We start from the raw sequence: 22,302 nt of genomic DNA on the forward strand, positions 1-22,302 counted from the left end.
TTTTTTTTTTTTTCCAACAAATAAACTGCAAGGAAAAAAAAGGGTGAAGGAAGTATTAGACATTAAAGAGGAATAAGAGACATATCAACAAATAATACGTACACCTTGTTTGTACCCTGATTTAAACAAATTGGAAAACAAAGAAACAACAAAAAATTTGAGTTATGATAAAACTGGAAAATTGAACACCGATCAGATATTAAGGAATTATTACTAAACTGATTTAGTATGGGAAAATAACGTTGTTATCTTCTTTAAAAAGTCTAGCTTTGAAAAATAAATACTAAAATATTCTTGAAAAAAAATTTTAAATCCATTGGTGGTATACTTACATTGTAAGCCACATAGGTCCATTTGGACACTTTTACTGGAACCCACATAGATGTCCCTAAGGTAAAAGAAATTAATTTGTTTGGCTTTCTAAAAAACATTAAGTGATTTCTTTTACTGAATCCTTCTCAATCATAACAGGATTTGAAAAAGAAGCAGTTTCCTGAACACTGGCTATTTTAAAATAGAAAATCTAATGAGATATTCTCTATATGTTCATCACCAAGGAGCATTCAGATCATGTAAAGCATTTAAAATCTTTCTGATGTCTAACTCTAAGAAGTATCAACAGAAGAAAACAAATATTTCATTTTCCAAACTAAGTAGAGTATGACAGACACATATAAAAACAAAATTTACCAGCAAAAGATATGCTGTTAAACCAAAAGACTGAAGAATGATACCGAGAAACTAAGTCAAGAATAATATAGAATTTATTTTATATGGCTGTCAGGAGAATAGAGACATTTAACGCTTTTAAATTTTTCTACTGTCATGTTATTTTCAGTACAAAATTTTATCAGCAACATCTTGCAAATTGCTTTTTTACTTTTCCCCTCCTTAGCCAAGAACCTCATAAGAAACCAGCATAGGGAAATTAATAAAATATAATAGGATTATAATACCTGAAGCATTACAGTTTCAAAGAATTTGTCTGCTAATGACAAATTTACCTAAAAATAATACTCAAAACTCTACTTAAAATTAAAACATGCTATTACTACCGACCTGTTAAGTCAGAAATTATTGATGGATTTTCCTCAAAGTGTTTTGCTGGGTGTCTTATGAAGTGGTGATTCAAAACCGACAATTTCTTCTTGGGATTTTGAGTTATCTAGAAAGAACATTGATACATTCTGTATCCTTTTATATCCACTGTGATGACCTAATGAAACTTTGTTTCAAGTAATAATTACAAGAGCCAACAATTACTTACTCTGGGCCAGGCACTGTTCTAAGTGCTTAACGTGGGACTAACTATGCTTTGAGTTACAGTTTCCCTGTATATATGTTTGTTTCTCCTCCTAAACTATATGCTTCTTGAGGAGTAGGAATCATATCCTAACATTTTATTGTCTAATATTTAGTCTAGTCTATCATATATACTGAGTTTGTGAAAGAGAGCTCAGTTTCATAATATTTTGATTCTTAGCAGTATTAGTCAAAAATTTCTCATTTGTCCCTTAAAATGTGTCTGTAAAATACTTATCCATCCAGAATTATAATTTATTACATGCTAGTATTAGCATTTTCTCACCTTAGAATTTAATGGAAAACAAGATTTGATTTGTTAAAATTAGTTTGATGTATAATTTTTAAATAATATACCTGAGATTCATCTGTTCTTCATTAGTTGAAATGGGGTTTTTCCTAAACTTACCAAATGTCATTTAAAATACAAACTGGTCAAATACAAATTTTAATTGATTCTACTGTTGTATATAGTTGAACAGATTAAACACATTTGCGATAGAGTCACAATTAAAACAAGGTTGAAAAACTGAAAAATATTTACATTCCATGACTACATGATTCCAATGTTAACAGTGTTAACTCTATGAAGCTGATTTACTTTAATAAATATACATACTAAATACGGTATCTTGTGGTTTAAAATGTGGTAAAACAGATGAACTTGTGTCTCTCTTTTACTGCATTCTTCAGGAGAGAGCTAAATATCTATAATTCTCCCTAATAATAGTTATGCAGCTTTCTGAAGGGTTAAGGAAAAAAATACAGACAGTACCCTACTCCTAAGAGAGAATGCTTAGGAGCAAGGTTAAGACACAACGATAAGGAAGCACTACCCAGAGATTTACTGCAAAAGAAGCCACACATAATAGTCTCTCAAAGAACTGGGGCCTTCAGGAAAAAGAATCCAAAAATATATGCCATAATGGAAAAAATTACCAAAAATACAAGGAACTTTCTCTCCAAAAGGAGAAGCCAGAGCCGTAGTTCTCAAAACATGCTTCTATGGAACAGTGATGCACTGCAAAATGACCTGAGGTGAAAGGCCGCTTACGATGAATAATGACAATCTGTTCCCAATTCACAGGAAAAAAAAATTAAGTTAATAGAATTCTCTGAATTTTGCTGAAATCCTTGGTGCCCACTACTATTTATCTGCCGGCAGACAAGAAAGAGATAAAGAGTAATATGATTTCCAGGTATCCTGCTAACTGAACAACTTAGAAAATCACTAGTTTGGAGAGTTTATATGTAAAATATCAACACAGAAAAGGTTTGACTCTAGAAGTACATAATTTAAGTTCTGGTGAGCTTGTGTTACTCAATGAATGTAGATATTCTGATCCTACTGCATAAGGATATTTGTAATAAGTATTTCCCTTAAGGTAAAAGAAAAAAGTCAGAAGGACATATATCAAATTTTAAACAGTAAAGGGGAAGAACTGAGGAAGATTTAAGGTATTCTTTCCTTTTTCATTTTTATTGCATTCTTAATTATTAATAGTTATCAAAGATTGCAGATAAAAATACAGATATTTCCATTTTCAAAGTAATTACAGTCAATATAAGGCGTAGGTTTCTATTTTCATCAAAGTAAAAACACGTACTAAATCTATCACTGCTCTAACAAAAGCTTTTACTTCACTGCAATAACTTTTAGTTTAAAAATACATACTTGTTTAGTATCAGCATCAATAAGATCAAAGAATGCTCGAATTGTAGTCAATTGTAATTGTTTACACCTAAAGAATAAAATAAATGTTACAAATGAAACTTTCTTAAAAAATATACTTTTAATACAAACATAAATAATTCTATTATTTAATGGAATATATGAATTTCCTTTAATGCTGCAAACTCTAAAATTATTTAACAAATTATCATTATTAAGCATACATCTTAAAGCTGAAACCTATAAAAATAAAGTAAATTAAATCTTCCTGGATATTTGAGAGTATAAGTGTCAGGTCCCCGTCTTCCCTAAATCTTCCTGTCTACCCCAGATATAGACATATTGTCTGCCCCATCTTCATATGTCTGAACTGTTGTGGTCCTTGCAAACACTACTGATTGCACAGCCAGAGGAAGGTGAAAAGAGAATCTTTAAGCCAATGCATATAGAGATAAAATACTAGGATTTATGTATTTCTTGACCCTTATTTAACCTATTTCTTTATTTGTATTAAGGGTAAATCTAATTCCTACTTGGTTTTCCATGTGCTGCTCTAGAATAGGCAATGCTGCATTAATCAAGTCCGAGTTTGGTGACTGGCCAAGAGTTCAGAAAGTCCTACCACAAGTATCTTTGATTCTGCCCAGCTATGACAAATTCTAAAATTTTGACATTATCATTTGAGACTGATGCTACTGGTTCTTCAGGAGATGATTTTATAGGTTGTCAAGGACACCTTGGTTAAACCGAGACAAGAACAAAGGCTGAAGTTCTAAACCCCTAAGTTAATCTTTCTCCCAAATCCTTATTTATTTATGGATAAGGCTCTAAGAAAGCTAACAAACCAATCAAATTCATTGAGGAGAAAAGAGGACCACCACAAATTGCCAAAATAAGTTATATTAACTTACCATACAATGGAGAGGTGGTCTGTTGAAACCCAGGTCTTAGGCACTGCTGAACTCTAAATGGAAAGAAACAAAAATCATACTTAAGAAAAATGCACTTGTTAGTCTCCAAAAGGCTTGAAATTCTTATAGGCTAATTTTAGAAACATGTAACATTAGTTTCACTATTTTATGATGCGCAGAAATTTTTAAATGATGCACTCTTGTAAAAGGTGATCCAAAAATATTAAGATACTGAATATTTGCTGCATAGAATAATTCTTTGTCTTTACTACTTAGTCAAGCTTAAATTACCCTTTAAAATTATTAAAACATCCACAGATTACTTACTGAAGTTTACTGTCTAACTCTTCATTACTCTAATAAGAGGTTGAGTTTATGATTCTTTAATAAATCATAGTGTATATATAAATTATAATAGATATTTCAGTAATTTTAGTTCTGACTAGACTATTACTTAATAAATTCTAAGATGCTAATTCTAATCAGGATATGCCTGAGAGATACCTAGGCCTGAGGAGACTTTTCAAAATAAATATGCCTAATCACAAAACTACCAAATCGGACTCTTATAAGTGGGGTCCAGACTTATTTGGAAAAAAATCCCTAGATGATTAGCATATATACTACGGGTTAGAGACAGAAGGGCAAAAGCCTAGTAAAAAACATAACTATTTTCAGATGGCTTCCTAACAGTGGCACAGCACTCTCCAAGAACTAGAGACTTCTATTTATACAGGGTAATGACCTCCCTGTGAACAGCATCTTACATACAATGGGGAAACATTAAGTAAATCTGATATTATTTTTCATATCATCTCTCTCTCTACACTGTCAAAGACACAATGAGATGCCCTCACTAGAACTGTCAAAACAAAATGAAAATAGGAAACTAACAATGCTGTGTGCAAGAAAATTTAAAGCCCTAACATGCCTCTTTGTTTTCGTTTTTTTTTAATAAAATTATTTATTTAATTTATTATTTTTTTGGCTGCATTGGGTCTTTGTTGCTGCGCGTGGGCTTTCTCTAGTTGTGGCAAGCGGGGCCTACTCTTCGTTGCAGTGCATGGGCTTCTCATTGCGGTGGCTTCTCTTGTTGCGGAGCACGGGCTCTAGGCGCGTGGGCTTCAGTAGTTGTAGCATGCAGGCTCAGTAGTTGTGGCTTGCGGGCCTAGCGTGCAGGCTCAGTAGTTGTGGCACACAGGCTTAGCTGCTCCGCGGCACGTGGGATCTTCCTGGACCAGGGCTCAAACCCACGTCCCCTGCATTGGCAGGTGGATTCTTAACCACTGACCCACCAGGGAAGCCCTATGCCTCTTTAATAATAAAAAAAAAAGGTATTTGTAACAAAAAAAAAGGTATTTATAACTTCTAAGGAGTCACTGAGTCATTGTCACCATTGTACTCTGCAAATATCAATGTGTATTTGGGTTGGAGGCTCTAAAGTTGAAGGAATCTATAGATTACTTAATGAACTTATAAGCATTAGCTATCTTATTTAGGAATTGCTGCTGGCAACTTACTTTAAAAAATTAAGACAACCAGGGTTCACTGTGGTTCCAAGGTTATATCAGATGCTCAGTAAAGTAAGAACTCACAGTAGACATCATTTACTATTAACAAGGACAAAAGCTAGTTTACTTTCATTCAGTCTAATGAATGCATCTGTGTTAGAGCTGAAAAAAGGAAAGTCAACACACATTATAAAGGTAGTTGCTCATGACCTTTGTGATAAAAACTGTTAAATGTCCACCAAAATCTTCTTCCTTTTTCATACAGTTAACTAGAATGCATGTCTCAGCCTCTCTTATTCTATGGTGTGACTAAGTTTTCTCTAATGGGATGTGAAAAAGAGTGATGTGTGCCATTTCCAGGCCTAACTGCTCTCCTTCATGCTCTTTCCCCCCTCCTGTGGATTGAAACAGTGATGATTAGAGCAACTTTGGAAGTAAAGCATTCAAGAAGGGGGAGCCTACTATCAGCCTGGGTCCCTCAGTGAGACTCCTCAAAAACCACCCGCCACGTAAACACACACCTAAGGCCGTCATATGAGTGAAACATGAAATTCTATTGTGTTTAAGTGCCATTACCTGCATGAGTGAATATTACAGTAGTTCAGCCTACCCTACGAATATAACTAAGGTCTCTAACTTAAACAATTTTTCTAGTCCCAATGGATTTAATATCATCTAACTGTTCTTGAGATAATCATTAAAAAAAATTACTTCTTAATAATTGTTTTTTTAAAGAGAACATACATATAGATATATAAAAGACTGTAGATTATTTGAGAGCTAAAAACTAAGTAATTAAATATTTAAAAACTAAATAAAACTCAGATTATACAATAACCAGCTTTGAGAAAGTTCCATAATAAGTAAAATAATATTTTCATCAGAGATACAGATATATGAGCTGCCTTGAACACAATACATTATCAAATGGATTAGAAAAGAGGGAAGCACACGTCCCCCCCACCCCCCCAACACACACCATTAAAAAGACCAAATTCTTTAAAAGCTGCAGGAAGCGGTATCAATACAGCAACATGCTCCAGACCAAGTCTAGGAAATAAGTTATATCCAATTTTATATGACTAAAACATCTATTTTTTTTTTTTTTAATTTTTATTTATTTATTTATGGCTGTGTTGGGTCTTCGTTTCTGTGCGAGGGTTTTCTCTAGTTGTGGCAAGCGGGGGCCACTCTTCATCGCGGTGCACGGGCCTCTCACTATCGCGGCCTCTCTTGTTGTGGAGCACAGGCTCCAGACGCACAGGCTCAGCAATTGTGGCTCACGGGCCCAGCCGCTCCGCGGCATGTGGGATCCTCCCAGACCAGGGCTCGAACCCGCGTCCCCCGCATTGGCAGGCAGACTCCCAACCACTGCGCCACCAGGGAAGCCCTAAAACATCTATTATTATACTAAGGAGTTCATATTTAGAGTTTTGAGAACTTCTAGCACATATCTGCCCAAAATATTCAGCATCAAAAAACAAGATTCCTACCGATGATGAGGTTTGAGAGATTTACCAATTAGTAAATTAGTACTAATTAGTTCCAAAGCTATTATGGCTACATCACAACTCCTTCAGTTATAAGAAAATGGTGGATAAGAGCAGAATAGCTTAATAATTTTTGTTCTATGTATGGCAAGCATTCAGTAATACCTATTTACTGAATGAACAGCAGTAGGTGAACTGAGCAAAGGAGTATCTATTAAGAGAACAACTATGAAACAAAGAACTATCATCTAAAAAGCAAAAGGAAGGCTATAAATTTTTTTTAGAAATTAAGTAATATTTGGAGATGACATGTATACTGAGTTTAAAAGTTAAGCTCTTAACTAAAGACTTAAAGGTTAAACATACAAAAATAAGTCCTAAAAGGAAACCTGAACTTATTTTACAGAAGCTGTGTATCCCAGTTAAAGACCAAATACTTGATGTCCTAGCAGGGAAGAATAATTAGCAAATTAATTAATCAGAGCTCTATCTATACTGTCAAAGCTAATTTTTAAATTTTAAAATCAGTAAACCTTCATTCAAGTTTAAAATTCAAGAGTATGTGAAATGTTTGATCTCCCATTACCACTGTATACAGCATACCACTGAGATACACCTGGGGCCCCTGGACTTCAGCCCATACTTTTTTATACTAAAACTCTACTCAATGGATAGGCACTTATTTTGAACAAGAAACAATCATCTTCATAAATAAGAGTCATTTGCACAAAGTTTCTAAGATCCTTTTCACCTTCCATGGATGTAAGTATCCATGCCTCTGTCTTCCCCAAATAATCATATTCATTGTTTCATGTTCTGTCTCTCTCACATACACATACACATGCACACTTGCACACACACACTATACCAGACCAACTCAGGAATCATTTCCAACCAATTACATATCATTTCTCCTTTCATGCCCCACCGTGTCCATCATGTTACTACTTCAGTAGAATCTTTAAAAAAGATTACCACAACAGATAAGGCACTGGTATGATGGCTTAATTTTGGTAGAAAAGTCAGTCCTGAACGAACTTGGTAATCCCGGAATCCTCCAGCTACAGACAGCGTGGTTAAATTTATGTGTCTAGCATTCAGAATCCAATAGTTGTTTACAGTCATATAAAAATCTGGTGGGAAATAAAAAAGGCATACATTAAAAATCATTAACCATGCCCTGCAACAATAACCCATCTATAATACTAATATTAAACTGAATTTCTGTTTAAGCCATCTGAATTGTCTATAAGCAATGCCATCCACATTTCTCTATTTTGGGTAAAATCAGTATCTTTACACATACTCTACTTTCCCCATCAGAGTACAAATACTAAGAGTTAGTAAAGGTATCAATAAAGAAAAAAGATAACCCAATTTTATTAGCTTTGACAAGTCCATAGCAAACAGGTCTCTACATTCCACAAGGATGCTGCTTGTTTATGAGCCACATAGTATAGAAAGAAACCCCCGAAATTCTTCCAAAGATACAAGTTTACTATGCTTAAATCAAATGTATTTTCTCTGCCTACCTTGACAAATATATCATTGAAATAACCTGGAAGGCCAGGTTCAAATTAAGGATTCTAGGACACCTCAGAGTTGGACACCGGATTATGGCAGCATAGGGAGAGCATATCTCTGGCCACAGATTGCTGTGGAGATCTGCAGCAAAGGGGGAACAGATCACTGTGCTCTCTTCTTCTTCTTCCCATCCACATTCCATCCTGCATCAGAAAGACCTCCTGTGCACATCAAAATTCTGTCTTTACCTCATGCAGAGCCAACCCTTGGCCATAACTCAAGCTCAGGATTCTATATACCTGTCCTCAGGACAGATCCAAGTAAGAGGCTAAGGAAGTGGGCTTGAGGCATATGGGCAAGAAAAGTCTGAAGGACTGGCTACCTGGATCATAGTCCAGAAGTAAAGGTACAGCCTGTAAGTGGGGAGGCTGCTTGGCCTGTACACTCCACACCCCGTGGGGAATGGCAACACGGGAGCAGGGCCCTCTGAAGTACAGAGCTCAGTGCAAAGCTTCCTCTCCCCTATTTAAGGACAGTATTTCCACCAAGTAAAAATAGGGAATCTACTTCTGGAGGTCATGTGGGTCTCCTAAAAACTTAAAATCCACCCTTGAACTTTTGTTTTTTCATTCTAATTATGGCTTAACGCAATAAAAAATAAATACAGAATAAATGGCATAGAAGCTTGCTAATTACTGGAGAGGCTCCCTGACCCTAAGAAGCACTTTCAGCCTAAGCCATTTAGAAACAGACCATCGGTATCCTTCAGAAACAGTAAACCTGACTCTCTTGACAGTTCTTTCCTCAAAGAGATTTTTAAAATGCATTTTGAGTAATTGTAATTTAACCTGCATGGCTCATCTACATACATCACATAAAATGCAGTAAGAGAAAGAATTCTCAACTGTGATGGCAAGTATTATGACTTGTCTATACCTTTAATTTTTTCCTAAACCTATTATAAATAATAATTTATAATTATTAGAATCAGTAAAGCATATTTAACCAACTTCAATAATAAAACTAAAAATTTTTATTAGAAGAGTTCTACAGGCAAAGTTTTAAATGTAATAAGGAAAAAAATCAAACTTCTCTTTAAGTGCTACTGCACCAGGTATTCCAGCAAGTAAGCTTACTCCTTGGCAATGTTATGTTAAGATGGGTGCTTTGGAAAACTACTTTGGCTTGGAGTCACTAGGGTATATGCCTCACTTATCTATAAACAAAATTTTCACCACAATTAAGATAATGCAAATTTTTATAGGGTAAGAAGTTGTGTAAATTTACTGATTAGGAAAAATAATTATTTCCTTCTAAAGATTTTCTTCTACACATACAACATTCCAAAAAGCAGTGAAGATAATACTTGACTTGACTTTCTTTAATAAAAAGTTGAGATAGTAGGCATTTAATTCTTATTCTGTGACATTATCACTATTTAATTAGATGACAACAATCATAAACTCCTATTGTTCACTCAAAATTCCCTGCAACATTACAGTATTATCCATAATTTTATTTCCTCTGTTATCATAATGTAACTCAATTCAGAGGCAGCATACGTAAATGTTAAAAGCACAGGCCCAGAAACAAGCTTGCCGGAGTCAAATACCAGTGTGGGAAGCATGCAGTCTTAGCCAGAGGTAACTCCTGGAGGAGACAGTATGTCTCTCACAAAAAGCAAAGCCCTTACCTTGGAATACACTCTTTTTCCCAGGCCTGAGGAATGTAAAAGAGATTAGCAAAGCTATCTCAAGCCAGGAGACCTCAGGGAACTGAGAGTCCTGGTTGTTCCCTATGGCTGGGGGCTGTGTGTGAGCCTGGTTAAGGGAAGATAATGTTCAAGGATAGTTGTTGTAAACTTGTTGACATCCCTGGTAGTGACTGAACTGAGACGATAAGCAATTCCGCGGGATTATTGTCTAATAATAAGTTCCTCTTCTGTCTATATAAGAGTCAGTAAATTCTAAATAAAGTGCCTAGCAACCATCAGTTGTCTTGGTCCTTCTGACCCCATACTCGCAGTGCTATTCAGTCCCTTACCCCTCTCCTTCGGGACCTGGAAGACCCCCTGCGGTGGCTGGACCATCGCATACCAGCTCCACTATTTTCTTGCCATGTGATTTTGGGCAAGAACTTTATCTTGGCCTCTTTTTTCTGTCCATGAACATGGCAATAACAATGGTACCTATCTCAAAGAACTGCCATAAGGATCAAATGATACAATAATCATGTAAAGTTCTCACCACAATATCCAAAATAAGAGCTCTATAAAGATTAGCAATCCTACCTTACCTAATCATATAAAGTGTTAGCAGACCTATTTATTAAAAAAAACCAAGGCATTTCTACTATTTTACTTAAATATAAGGTTATTTTGAATGAAGTACCCAGAAGAGTTAACAAAAAAAAGGAAGTATAAACACACACTTTAAGAGACCAAGAGTCATCCTCAAGAATAACTAAAATGAAGCTCAAGTTCCTAGGGGTTATAAGACACATGCTTTCCATGTTAAGATGCAAAAGGGAGAGAAAATTAACAGCAGTTTCAGTTACGAGCCTAAGTTGAAAGTCACAAAAAGAGATGCTCAGAATTGGAGGTGCTGATTTAAACCTAAGCTGCTTCACACATGGATAAACCTATAGTATACTCTAAAGGGAGTAGTAGCTGCAAGGATCTGTTTAATCCTAAACAACAATGGGGAGGTCAGTTAGTGTTTATGTAACAGTACTCACCTGTAATGAAACGATCTAATGGCATCACAGGAGCAACATGAGGCGTTGCTTGTGTAATAAGAAGATTGATCAGATCCTGCTTAAAATTTTTCAATGTAAGCAAAGCTCTTGCAACAAGGCCACCCATAGAATGACCAATTATTGCCACACTCGTTGGAGCAAATTCTTGACCCTATTTAAAAAATCATCAAGGCATGATTAAGGATTAATATCATAATAAATATACTAAATACTTCTCTCTACATATGAGCAATTTCATAGAAAAAAGAAAATTAAACTATTTATATAACCTCCCATAATAAGATACAGAAATACATTTTCATATATTTGTAATTAGTGTATACATATTTTGTGTTTTGCAAACTTTTTTTTTTTTTAAGCCCGAGGGTTTTTTTTTTTAAATTAATTAATTAATTTATTATTTATTTTTGGATGTGTTGGGTCTTCGTTTCTGTGTGAGGGCTTTCTCTAGTTGTGGCAAGCGGGGACCACTCTTCATCGCGGGGCACAGGCCTCTCACTATCGCGGCCTCTCTTGTTGCGGAGCACAGGCTCCAGACGTGCAGGCTCAGTAGTTGTGGCTCATGGGCCTAGTTGCTCCGCGGCATGTGGGATCTTCCCAGACGAGGGCTCGAACCCGTGTCCCTTGCATTAGCAGGCAGATTCTCAACCACTGCGCCACCAGGGAAGCCCCCTGCAAACATTTTTAACAGCTAGGCTTTGGTCTTCTGAACCAAAATCAGAACACTTGGTCTAGCAAATCATGTTTTTACCATTTGTTATATTGTATGTAAGAGGTGTAATTATATTTGGTGTATACCAGAATATTAGATTTTATGGGATATATAAAGTCAAATCATTTATTTGAAAATGGAAATAGCACAAAAAAGCCAGAACATTTACAACTGCCACAGCAATGTACTACCTCATCATATTGATATATCTTATCTCATCAAATTATTTCTCTATTGTGTGCCTGGGTTTAAAAAGAAGCCAGCATTCCACAACATTTATTCACTGACAATTACATATTTTATTTTTAAAGTAAGTTTTTCTTTTTAAAAAATCTTTTCTGTCTCCACATAGTATCCTCAGTTCTACTACCAAACTTCTCCTCATCACCCTCCACACAGATCCTTCACCTATGCCTCTTCTCCTATTACTATGAATAAATTGGGTCTTGTGCAGAAAAGAGTTAACAGAATAGGCCTGAGACTGCTCTCCTTAGAAGAGACTGCATTAAAGGTTGGCTCTGGGCTGCAGTATGGGACCATAGATTTTGGGAGGGTTCTCATCATTCCTAAATGATAAGAATAGCTCATTGTTCTAGAACTGTTTTGTAAACAACATGGTTTATGTTGAACACCTTCATCCTTCTGGTAGGGATTTTGGTACACAGAAGGCAGAGGCACAGGGTGTCTACGTGTGACCAGCCCTCAATAAAAAACCTTGGCCACTGGGTCTCTAATGAGTTTCTCTCATAGATGACATTTCATACATGTCACAATCATTGCTGTAGGAATTAAACACATCCAGTGTGACTTTCCTGCAAGAGAACACTGGGAAGCTTGCACCTAGTTTCTCTGGACTTCACCCCATGTACCTTTTCTCCTCCTACATTTCCCCCCATCCTGGTTAATGATAATTCAATCCTTTTAGTTTTTCTAGTTTGGGTCATCCTTAACTCTTCTTTTTCTCTCACATTACCCCTCCATACCTGATGTGCCAGCAAATCCTGTTGCCTTTAAGATTTACACCAATCTGACCATTTCTTATCACCTCCACTGCTATCAACTTGATCCAAACCACTATTATTTGTCTGAATTACTGCAAAAGCTTCCTAACTGGTCTCTCTGCTTCTACCTTTACATCCCTTCAGTTTATGCTCAAGAGCATAACGAATGACACTGTTAAAACCTAAAACAGAACATGTCATTCTTTTGTTCAAAAACCTCCAGTGGCTTTCCATATCATTTAAAAGGCAAAATTCTAAAAATGCCTACAAGGCTCTATAATCTGCCTCCCCCCACCCCGCCCCAAACTCTCCTTCTACTAACTCACTGTCTGTTCCAGCCATACCAGATTCCTTGTTTTTCCTCAAATACAGTTCACATGTGTTTGCCTCAGATATTTGTTTGCTCTGCCTAGAGTACTTTCCCCAGATATCTAAACGGGCTACTCCCTCATGTCCTTAATTTGTATTAAACTGTCTGGAGGTCTTCACTGGGTAACCTTATTTATAATTGCAGTCTTCTACCCTCAACTCCTTATCTCCTTTTCCTGTTTTATTTTTCTTCCTGGCATTTATCACCATATAAGATAGTATGTATTTTTCTTATTTATGATGTTTACTGTCTGCCTCTCCCTGTTAGAACATAAGGTTCATGAGGGCTTGAACTTCTGTTTTATTCATTCCTATATTTGCATGCAGACTCATATGATGAATGAATGTGCTTTTCTCTACCTAAAATGTCCTCTCACTTTCCCACACCCAAATCGTATCCATTCAACAAGATTCAATTGTCTCTAACTCCTACTGTACTTGCTTATAATAGAAATATTACTCTCTAAAAGCCTCAATTTAAAGAAAGTTTATTTGTTTTATTATAAATTTAGTATGTATTTGTTAGACAAAACATGACAACAAAAAATAGAGAAGGAAAACAAACTACCTAGTATATAACATTAAAGACACGATTGTTTATTGTGAAAGTCATTTATGGAAATAATTCTCATTTTGTAATCACATCTTATTTATCTTGTCCAATAAATATCAGATACATAAAAAGTCCTGTTTCATCCTATGGCTCATTTCATTCTATAATAAGTGTAGATTTAAGCTAAAAAATACTTGCTGTTGAAGTAATTTTAAAATGCTGGCTTATGCAAAGAATCATGACGCCTAAATTTCATTTCAAGATACACAGGAATACAAATGCCTGGATTACTGTAGCTTTACAGTTAAGTCTTGAATCAGGCAGTGCACGTCCTCCAACTTTGTTCTTTTTCAAGGCTGGTCTTTCTGATTCTTTCCACATAAGCTCACCAGTTTTTTAAAAAAACAACCGCTGGTATTTGATTTGTATTGCATTAAATCTACTGGTCTGTTTGGGGAGAATTTACATCTTAATCTTGAATCTTCTAATCCATAAAGTTGGTCTGTTAATTTATTTTGGATTTCTTTAATTTCTATCAGCAAGGTTTGCAGTTTTCAGTGAACAGATCTTGCACATCTTTCATTAAATTTATCCATAAGAATTTATTCTGTATACTACTGTAAATGCATTTCAAAATTTCACCTTCCATTTGTTCACTGCCTTTTGAATATTGACCATTTACCTGTGACTTTGCTAAATTCACTTATGAATTCTAAAAATTTTCTGTAAATTCCTTTAAATGTTTCTGTATACTTATGTCATCTGTGATTACAGATAGTTTTAATTCTTCCTTTTTAATCTTTATTAATTTTATTTCTCTTTCTGGCCTTATTGCACTAGCTATGACTTCTGTACAATGTTGAATAGGGATGGTGGGAGGAGACAGAAGCTGAAAAATGAAGAAAGGAAAAAACCATCTGTATACAACATTCAAGACATTTGATTATTTATTGTGAATAACATTTATGGAAATCTCATTTTATGATCACATCGTACTTATCTTATCCAGCAAAATCGATACATAAACAGTCCTTAACTAAATACAGCTTGTTTCCTCCCATAATACTATGCATATGCATGATACTTGTAATTCCTCAGCTTGAGGAAGTTCGCTTCCATTCCTACTGTGCTGAGTTTTATTTTTTTTTTCCTTAAATTATGAATAGGTGCTGAATGTAGTCAAATGAGTTTTCTTCATTTATTTAGATGATCCTATGATGAATTACATTGATTGATACCTGAATATAAACCAACTTTGCATTCTTGGGATAAATCCTACCTCATCATAATGTATTATACTTTAAAATACTGCTGGATTTGATAGCCTAATTTTTTGTTTAGAATTCAAAAAAATTTTTTTTGGCCACACTGTGCAGCACACAGGATCTTAGTTCCCCAACCAGGGAGTGAACCCGTGCCCCCTGCATTGGAAGGCAGAGTCTTAACCACTTCCCCACCAGGGAAGTCCCTTTTTCCTGTTGTGGTTTTTTTTGGTTTAGAATTTTATATCTATGTTTATGAGGGATATGAGGTCTTTATTTTCTTTTCAAACAACTGTCACTCATTGTCTGATTTTGATAGTCAGGGTTTGCTGGTTTCTTAAATGAAGTGTTGTTGTCTTCTTATTTTCTGAGTTTGTGTAAGATGGGTATTATTTCCTCTTTAAATGTTTGAAAGAATTCGCCACTGAAGTCATTTAGCTCTAGGTTTTTCTTGGCAGTAAGATTTTTAATTACAAATTCAAAAAAATTCTAAACAGATATAGAGCTAGTCAGACATTGTTTCTTCTTGTAACTGTTTTGTAATTTAAGTTTCAAGGGATTTGTGCATTTCATCTGAGTTGTCAAATTTATTGGCATAAAGTCTTTCATAACATTCCTTTAATAGCTTCTTAGTATCTGTAGGCTCTGTAGAGATGTCCCCTCTTTTATTCTTGATATTGTTAATTTGTGTCCCCTCCTTTCTTTTCTTAATCAGTCTATCTATGGGTTTATCAATTTTACACATCTTTTCAAAGAATCAGCCATTGGTATCAATTTTTCTCCACTGTTTGACTGTTTTCTATTTAGCTGATTTCCATTCTCATCTTCATTGTTACCTTATTTCTACTTATTTTGAGTTTACTTTGTTCTTCTTTCTCTAGCTTCTTAAGTTGGAAGGTTAGATGATTGCTTTTAAAACTTGTTCTTTTCTAATAAAAGCATTTATTTATTTATTTATTTATTTATTTATTTTTATAGTTGCCTAATTTTATTTTATTATTTTTTTAACATCTTTATTGGAGTATAATTGCTTTACAATGGTGTGTTAGTTTCTGCTTTATAACAAAGTGAATCAGTTATACATACACATATGTTCCCATATCTCTTCCCTCTTGCATCTCCCTCCCTCCCACCCTCCCTATCCCACCCTTCTAGGTGGTCACAAAGCACAGAGCTGATCTCCCTGTGCTATGCAGTTGCTTCCCACTAGCCATCTATTTTACGTTTGGTAGTGTATATATGTCCATGCCACTCTCTCACTTTGTCACAGCTTACCCTTCCCCCTCCCCATATCCTCAAGTCCATTCTCTAGTAGGTCTGTGTCTTTATTCCCGTCTTGCCACTACGTTCTTCATGACTTTTTTTTTTCCCCTTAGATTCCTTATACATGTGTTAGCATACTGTATTTGTCTTTCTCTTTCTGACTTACTTCACTCTGTATGACAGACTCTAACTCCATCAACGTCACTACAAATAACTCCATTTCGTTGCTTTTTATGGCTGAGTAATATTCCATTGTATATACGTGCCACATCTTCCTTATCCATTCATCCAATGATGGACACTTAGGTTGCTTCCATGTCCTGGCTATTGTAAATAGAACTGCAATGAACATTTTGGTACATGACTCTCTTTGGATTATGGTTTTCTCAGGGTATATGCCCAGTAGTGGGATTGCTGGGTTGTATGGTAGTTCTATTTTTAGTTTTTTAAGGAACCTCCATACTGTTCTCCATAGTGGCCGTATCAATTTACATTCCCACCAACAGTGCAAGAGTGTTCCCTTTTCTCCACACCCTCTCCAGCATTTATTGTTTCTAGATTTTTTGATGATGGCCATTCAGACCGGTGTGAGAAGATATCTCATTGTAGTTTTGATTTGCATTTCTCTAATGATTAATGATGTTGAGCATTCTTTCATGTGTTTGTTGGCAATCTGTATATCTTCTTTGGAGAAATGTCTATTTAGGTCTTCTGCCCATTTTTGGATTGGGTTGTTTGTTTTTTTGTTATTGAGCTGCATGAGCTGCTTGTAAATTTTGGAGATTAATCCTTTGTCAGTTGCTTCATTTGCAAATCTTTTCTCCCATTCTGAGGGTTGTCTTTTGGTCTTGTTTATGGTTTCCTTTGCTGTGCAAAAGCTTTTAAGTTTCATTAGGTTCCATTTGTTTATTTTTGTTTTTATTTCCATTTCTGTAGGAGGTGGGTCAAAAAGGATCTTGCTGTGATTTATGTCATAGAGTGTTCTGCCTATGTTTTCCTCTAAGAGTTTGATAGTGTCTGGCCTTACATTTAGGTCTTCAATCCATTTTGAGTTTATTTTTGTGTATGGTGTTAGGGAGTGTTCTAATTTCATACTTTTACATGTACCTGTCCAGTTTTCCCAGCACCACTTATTGAAGGGGCTGTCTTTTCTCCACTGTATAAGCTTGCCTCCTTTATCAAAGATAAGGTGACCATATGTGCGTGGGTTTATCTCTGAGCATTCTATCCTGTTCCATTGATCTATATTTCTGTTTTTGTGCCAGTACCAGACTGTCTTGATTACTGTAGCTTTGTAGTATAGTCTGAAGTCAGGGAGCCTGATTCCCCCAGCTCCATTTTTCGTTCTCAAGATTGCTTTGGCTATTCGGGGTCTTTTGTGTTTCCATACGAATTGTGAAATTTTTTGTTCTAGTTCTGTGAAAAATGCCAGTGGTAGTTTGATAGGGATTGCACTGAATCTGTAGATTGATTTGGGTTGGAGAGTCATTTTCACAATGTTGATTCTTCCAATCCAGGAACATGGTATATCTCTCCATCTATTTGTATCATCTTTAATTTCTTTCATCAGTGTCTTATAATTTTCTGCATACAGGTCTTTTGTCTCCTTCGGTAGGTTTATTCCTAGATATTTTATTCTTTTTGTTGCAGTGGTAAATGGGAGTGTTTTCTTAATTTCACTTTCAGATTTTTCATCATTACTGTATAGGAATGCAAGAGATTTCTGTGCATTAATTTTGTATCCTGCTACTTACCAAATTCATTGATTAGCTCTAGTAGTTTTCTGGTAGCATCTTTAGGATTCTCTATGTATAGTATCACATCATCTGCAAACAGTGATAGTTTTACTTCTTCTTTTCCGATTTGGATTCCTTTTATTTCTTTTTCTTCTCTGATTGCTATGGCTAAAACTTCCGAAACTATGTTGAATAATAGTGGTGAGAGTGGGCAACCTTGTCTTGTTCCTGATCTTAGTGGAAATGGTTTCAGTTTTTCACCATTGAGGATGATGTTGGCTGTGGGTTTGTCATATATGGCCTTTATTATGTTGAGGAAAGTTCCCGCTATGCCTATTTTCTGCAGGGCTTCTATCATAAATTGGTGTTGAATTTGGTCAAAAGTTTTCTCTGCATCTATTAAGATGATCATATGGTTTTTATTCTTCAATTTGTTAATATGGTGTATCACATTGATTGATTTGCATATACTGAAGAATCCTTGCATCCCTGGGATAAATCCCACTTGATCATGGTGTATGATCCTTTTAATGTGCTGTTGGATTCTGTTTGCTAGTATTTTGTTGAGGATTTTTGCATCTATGTTCATCAGTGATATTGGCCTGTAGTTTTCTTTCTTTGTGACATCTTTGTCTTGTTTTGGTATCAGAGTGATGGTGGCCTCGTAGAATGAGTTTGAGAGTGTTCCTCCCTCTGCTATATTTTGCAAGAGTTTGAGAAGGATAGGTGTTAGCTCTTCTCTAAATGTTTGATAGAATTCGCCTGTGAAGCCATCTGATCCTGGGTTTTCGTTTGTTGGATGATTTTTAATCACAGTTTCAATTTTAGTGCTTCTGATTGGTCTGTTCATATTTTCTATTTCTTCCTGGTTCAGTCTCGGCAGGTTGTGCATTTCTAAGAATTTGTCCATTTCTTCCAGGTTGTCCATTTTATTGGCATAGAGTTGCTTGTAGTAATCTCTCATGATCCTTTGTATTTCTGCAGTGTCAGTTGTTACTTCTCCTTTTTCATTTCCAATTCTGTTGATTTGAGTCTTCTCCTTTTTTTTCCTTGATGAGTCTGGCTAATGGTTTATCAATTTTGTTTATCTTCTCAAAGAACCAGCTTTTAGTTTTATTGATCTTTGCTATCGTTTCCTTCATTTCTTTTTCATTTATTTCTGATCTGATCTGTCTGATTTCTTTCCTTCTGCTAACTTTGGGGTTTTTTTGTTCTTTCTCTAATTGCTTTAGGTGCAAGGTTAGGTTGTTTATTTGAGATGTTTCCTGTTTCTTAAGGTAGAATTGTATTGCTATAAACTTCCCTCTTAGAACTGCTTTTGCTGCATCCCGTAGGTTTTAGGTCATTGTGTCTCCATTGTCATTTGTTTCTAGGTATTTTTTTGATTTCCCCTTTGATTTCTTCAGTGATCACTTCGTTATTAAGTAGTGTATTGTTTAGCCTCCATGTGTTTCTATTTTTCACAGATCTTTTCCTGTAATTGATGTCTAGTCTCATAGCGTTGTGGTCGGAAAAGATACTTGATACGATTTCAATTTTCTTAAATTTACCAAGGCTTGATTTGTGACCCAAGATATGATCTATCCTGGAGAATGTTACATGAACACTTGAGAAAAACGTGTATTCTGTTGTTTTGGGGTGGAATGTCCTATAAATATCAATTAAGTTCATCTTGTTTAATGTATCATGTAAAGCTTGTGTTTCCTTATTTATTTTCATTTTGGATGATCTGTCCATTGGTGAAATTGGGGTGTTAAAGTCCCCTACTATGATTGTGTTACTGTCGATTTCCTCTTTTATGGCTGTTAGTATTTGCCTTATGTATTGAGGTGCTCCTATGTTGAGTGCATATTTACAATTGTTATACCTTCCTCTTGGATCGATCCCTTGATCATTATATAGTGTCCTTCTTTGTCTCTTGTAATAGTCTTGATTTTAAAGTCTATTTTGTCTGATATGAGAATTGCTACTCCAGCTTTCTTCTGATTTCCATTTGCGTGGAACATCTTTTTCCATCCCCTCACTTTCAGTCTGTATGTGTCTCTAGGTCTGAAGTGGGTCTCTTGAAGACCGCATATATATGGGTCTTGTTTTTGTATCCATTCAGCCAATCTGTGTCTTTTGGTGGGAGCATTTAATCCATTTACATTTAAGGTAATTATCAATATTTATGTTCCTATTCCCATTTTCTTAAATGTTTTGGGTTTGTTATTGTAGGTGTTTTCCTTCTCTTGTGTTTCTTGCCTAGAGAGGTTCCTTTAGCATTTGTTGTAAAGCTGGTTTGGTGGTGCTGAACTCTCTCAGCTTTTGCTTGTCTGTAAAGGTTTTAATTTCTCCATCGAATCTGAATGAGATCCTTGCTGGGTAGAGTAATCTTGGTTGTAGGTTTTTCTCCTTCATCACTTTAAGTATATCCTGCCACTCCCTTCTGGCTTGCAGAGTTTCTGCTGAAAGATCAGATGTTAACCTTATGGGGATTCCCTTGTGTGTTATTTGTTGTTTTTCCCTTGCTGCCTTTAATATGTTTTCCTTATATTTAATTTTTGACAGTTTGATTAATATGTGTCTTGGAGTGTTTCTCCTTGGGTTTATCCTGTATGGGACTCTCTGTGCTTCCAGGACTTGATTAACTATTTCCTTTCCCATATTAGGGAAGTTTTCAACTATAATCTCTTCAAATATTTTCTCAGTTCCTTTCTTTTTCTCTTCTTCTTCTGGGACCCCTATAATTCGAATGTTGGTGCGTTTAATGTTGTCCCAGAGGTCTCTGAGACCGTCCTCAGTTCTTCTCATTCTTTTTTTTTATTCTGCTCTACAGTAGTTATTTCCACTATTTTATCTTCCAGGTCACTTATCTGTTCTTCTGCCTCAGTTATTCTGCTATTGATCCCTTCTAGAGTATTTTTAATTTCATTTATTGTGTTGTTCATCGTTGCTTATTTCCTCTTTAGTTCTTCTAGGTCCTTGTTAAATGTTTCTTGCATTTTGTCTATTTTATTTCCAAGATTTTAGATCATCTTTACTATCATTATTCTGAACTCTTTTTCAGGTAGACTGCCTATTTCCTCTTCATTTGTTAGGTCTGGTGTGTTTTTACCTTGCTCCTTCATCTGCTGTGTGTTTTTCTGTCTTCTCATTTTGTTTATCTTACTGTGTTTGGGGTCTCCTTTTCGCAGGCTGCAGGTTCGTAGTTCCCGTTGTTTTTGGTGTCAGTCCCCAGTGGCTAAGGTTGGTTCAATGGGTTGTGTAGGCTTCCTGGTGGAGGGGACTAGTGCCTGTGTTCTGGTGGATGAGGCTGGATCTTGTCTTTCTGGTGGGCACGTCCATGTCTGGTGGTGTGTTTTGGGGTGTCTGTGACGTTATTATGATTTTAGGCAGCCTGTCTGCTAATGGATGGGGCTGTGTTCCTGTCTTGCTAGTTGTTTGGCATAGGGTGTCCAGCACTGTAGCTTGCTGGTTGTTGAGTGAAGCTGGGTCTTGGTGTTGACATGGAGATCTCTGGGAGATTTTCGCCGTTTGGTATTACGTGGAGCTGGGAGGTCTCTTGTGGACCAGTGTCCTGAAGTTGGCTCTCCCACCTCAGAGGCACAGCCCTGATGCCTGGCTGGAGCACCAAGAGCCTTTCATCCGCACGGCTCAGAATAAAAGGGTGAAAAAATAGAAAGAAAGAGGATAAAATAAAATAAAATAAAATAAGATAGAATAAAATAAAGTTATTAAAATAAAAAAATAAAAAATAATTATTATGAAAAAAAATTTTTTAAAGTTAAAAAAAAAAAAAAAAGAAAACGGACGGACAGAACCCTAGGACAAATGGTGAAAGCAAAGCTAAACAGACAAAATCTCACACAGAAGCATACACATACACACTCACAAAAAGAGGAAAAGGGGAAAAAATAATATATGTTGCTCCCAAAGTCCACCTCCTCAATTTGGGATGATTCGTTGTTTATTCAGGTATTCCACAGATGCAGGGTACATCAAGTTGATTGTGGAGTTTTAATCCGCTGCTTCTGAGGCTACTGGGAGAAATTTCCCTTTCTCTTCTTTGTTCACACAGCTCCCAGTGTTCAGCTTTGGATTTGGACCCGCCTCTGAGTGTAGGTCATCTGAGGGCGTCTGTTCTTCGCTCAGACAGGACGGGGTTAAAGGAGCAGCTGCTTCGGGGGCTCTGGCTCACTCAGGCCAGAGGGAGGGAGGGGTACGTTTGCGGGGCGAGCCTGCAGCGGCAGAGACCTG

General features: G+C 36.0%; 1 protein-coding gene across 3 annotated transcripts in view; it reads right to left on the reverse strand.

Annotated features, from left to right (window-relative positions):
- Positions 1-22,302, reverse strand: part of PGAP1 (post-GPI attachment to proteins inositol deacylase 1) — a 71,460-nt gene that overhangs the window by 33,892 nt on the left and 15,266 nt on the right. Inside the window, exons 4-9 of one of the 3 annotated variants that reach the window (XM_059928401.1) lie at positions 11,147-11,318; positions 7,925-8,019; positions 3,886-3,938; positions 2,978-3,044; positions 1,060-1,165; positions 333-388 (exon numbers count right to left, since the gene is read on the reverse strand). In XM_059928401.1, coding sequence (XP_059784384.1) covers positions 333-388; positions 1,060-1,165; positions 2,978-3,044; positions 3,886-3,938; positions 7,925-8,019; positions 11,147-11,318 — 549 coding nt within the window. Of the gene's footprint in view, positions 1-332; positions 389-1,059; positions 1,166-2,977; positions 3,045-3,885; positions 3,939-7,861; positions 8,020-11,146; positions 11,319-22,302 lie in introns of all 3 variants that reach the window. The other 2 variants (XM_059928400.1, XM_059928402.1) reach the window with 2 other exon arrangements.

The sequence above is a fragment of the Balaenoptera ricei genome, chromosome 7 (assembly GCF_028023285.1).
Source record: "Balaenoptera ricei isolate mBalRic1 chromosome 7, mBalRic1.hap2, whole genome shotgun sequence".
Lineage (NCBI taxonomy): Eukaryota > Metazoa > Chordata > Mammalia > Artiodactyla > Balaenopteridae > Balaenoptera > Balaenoptera ricei.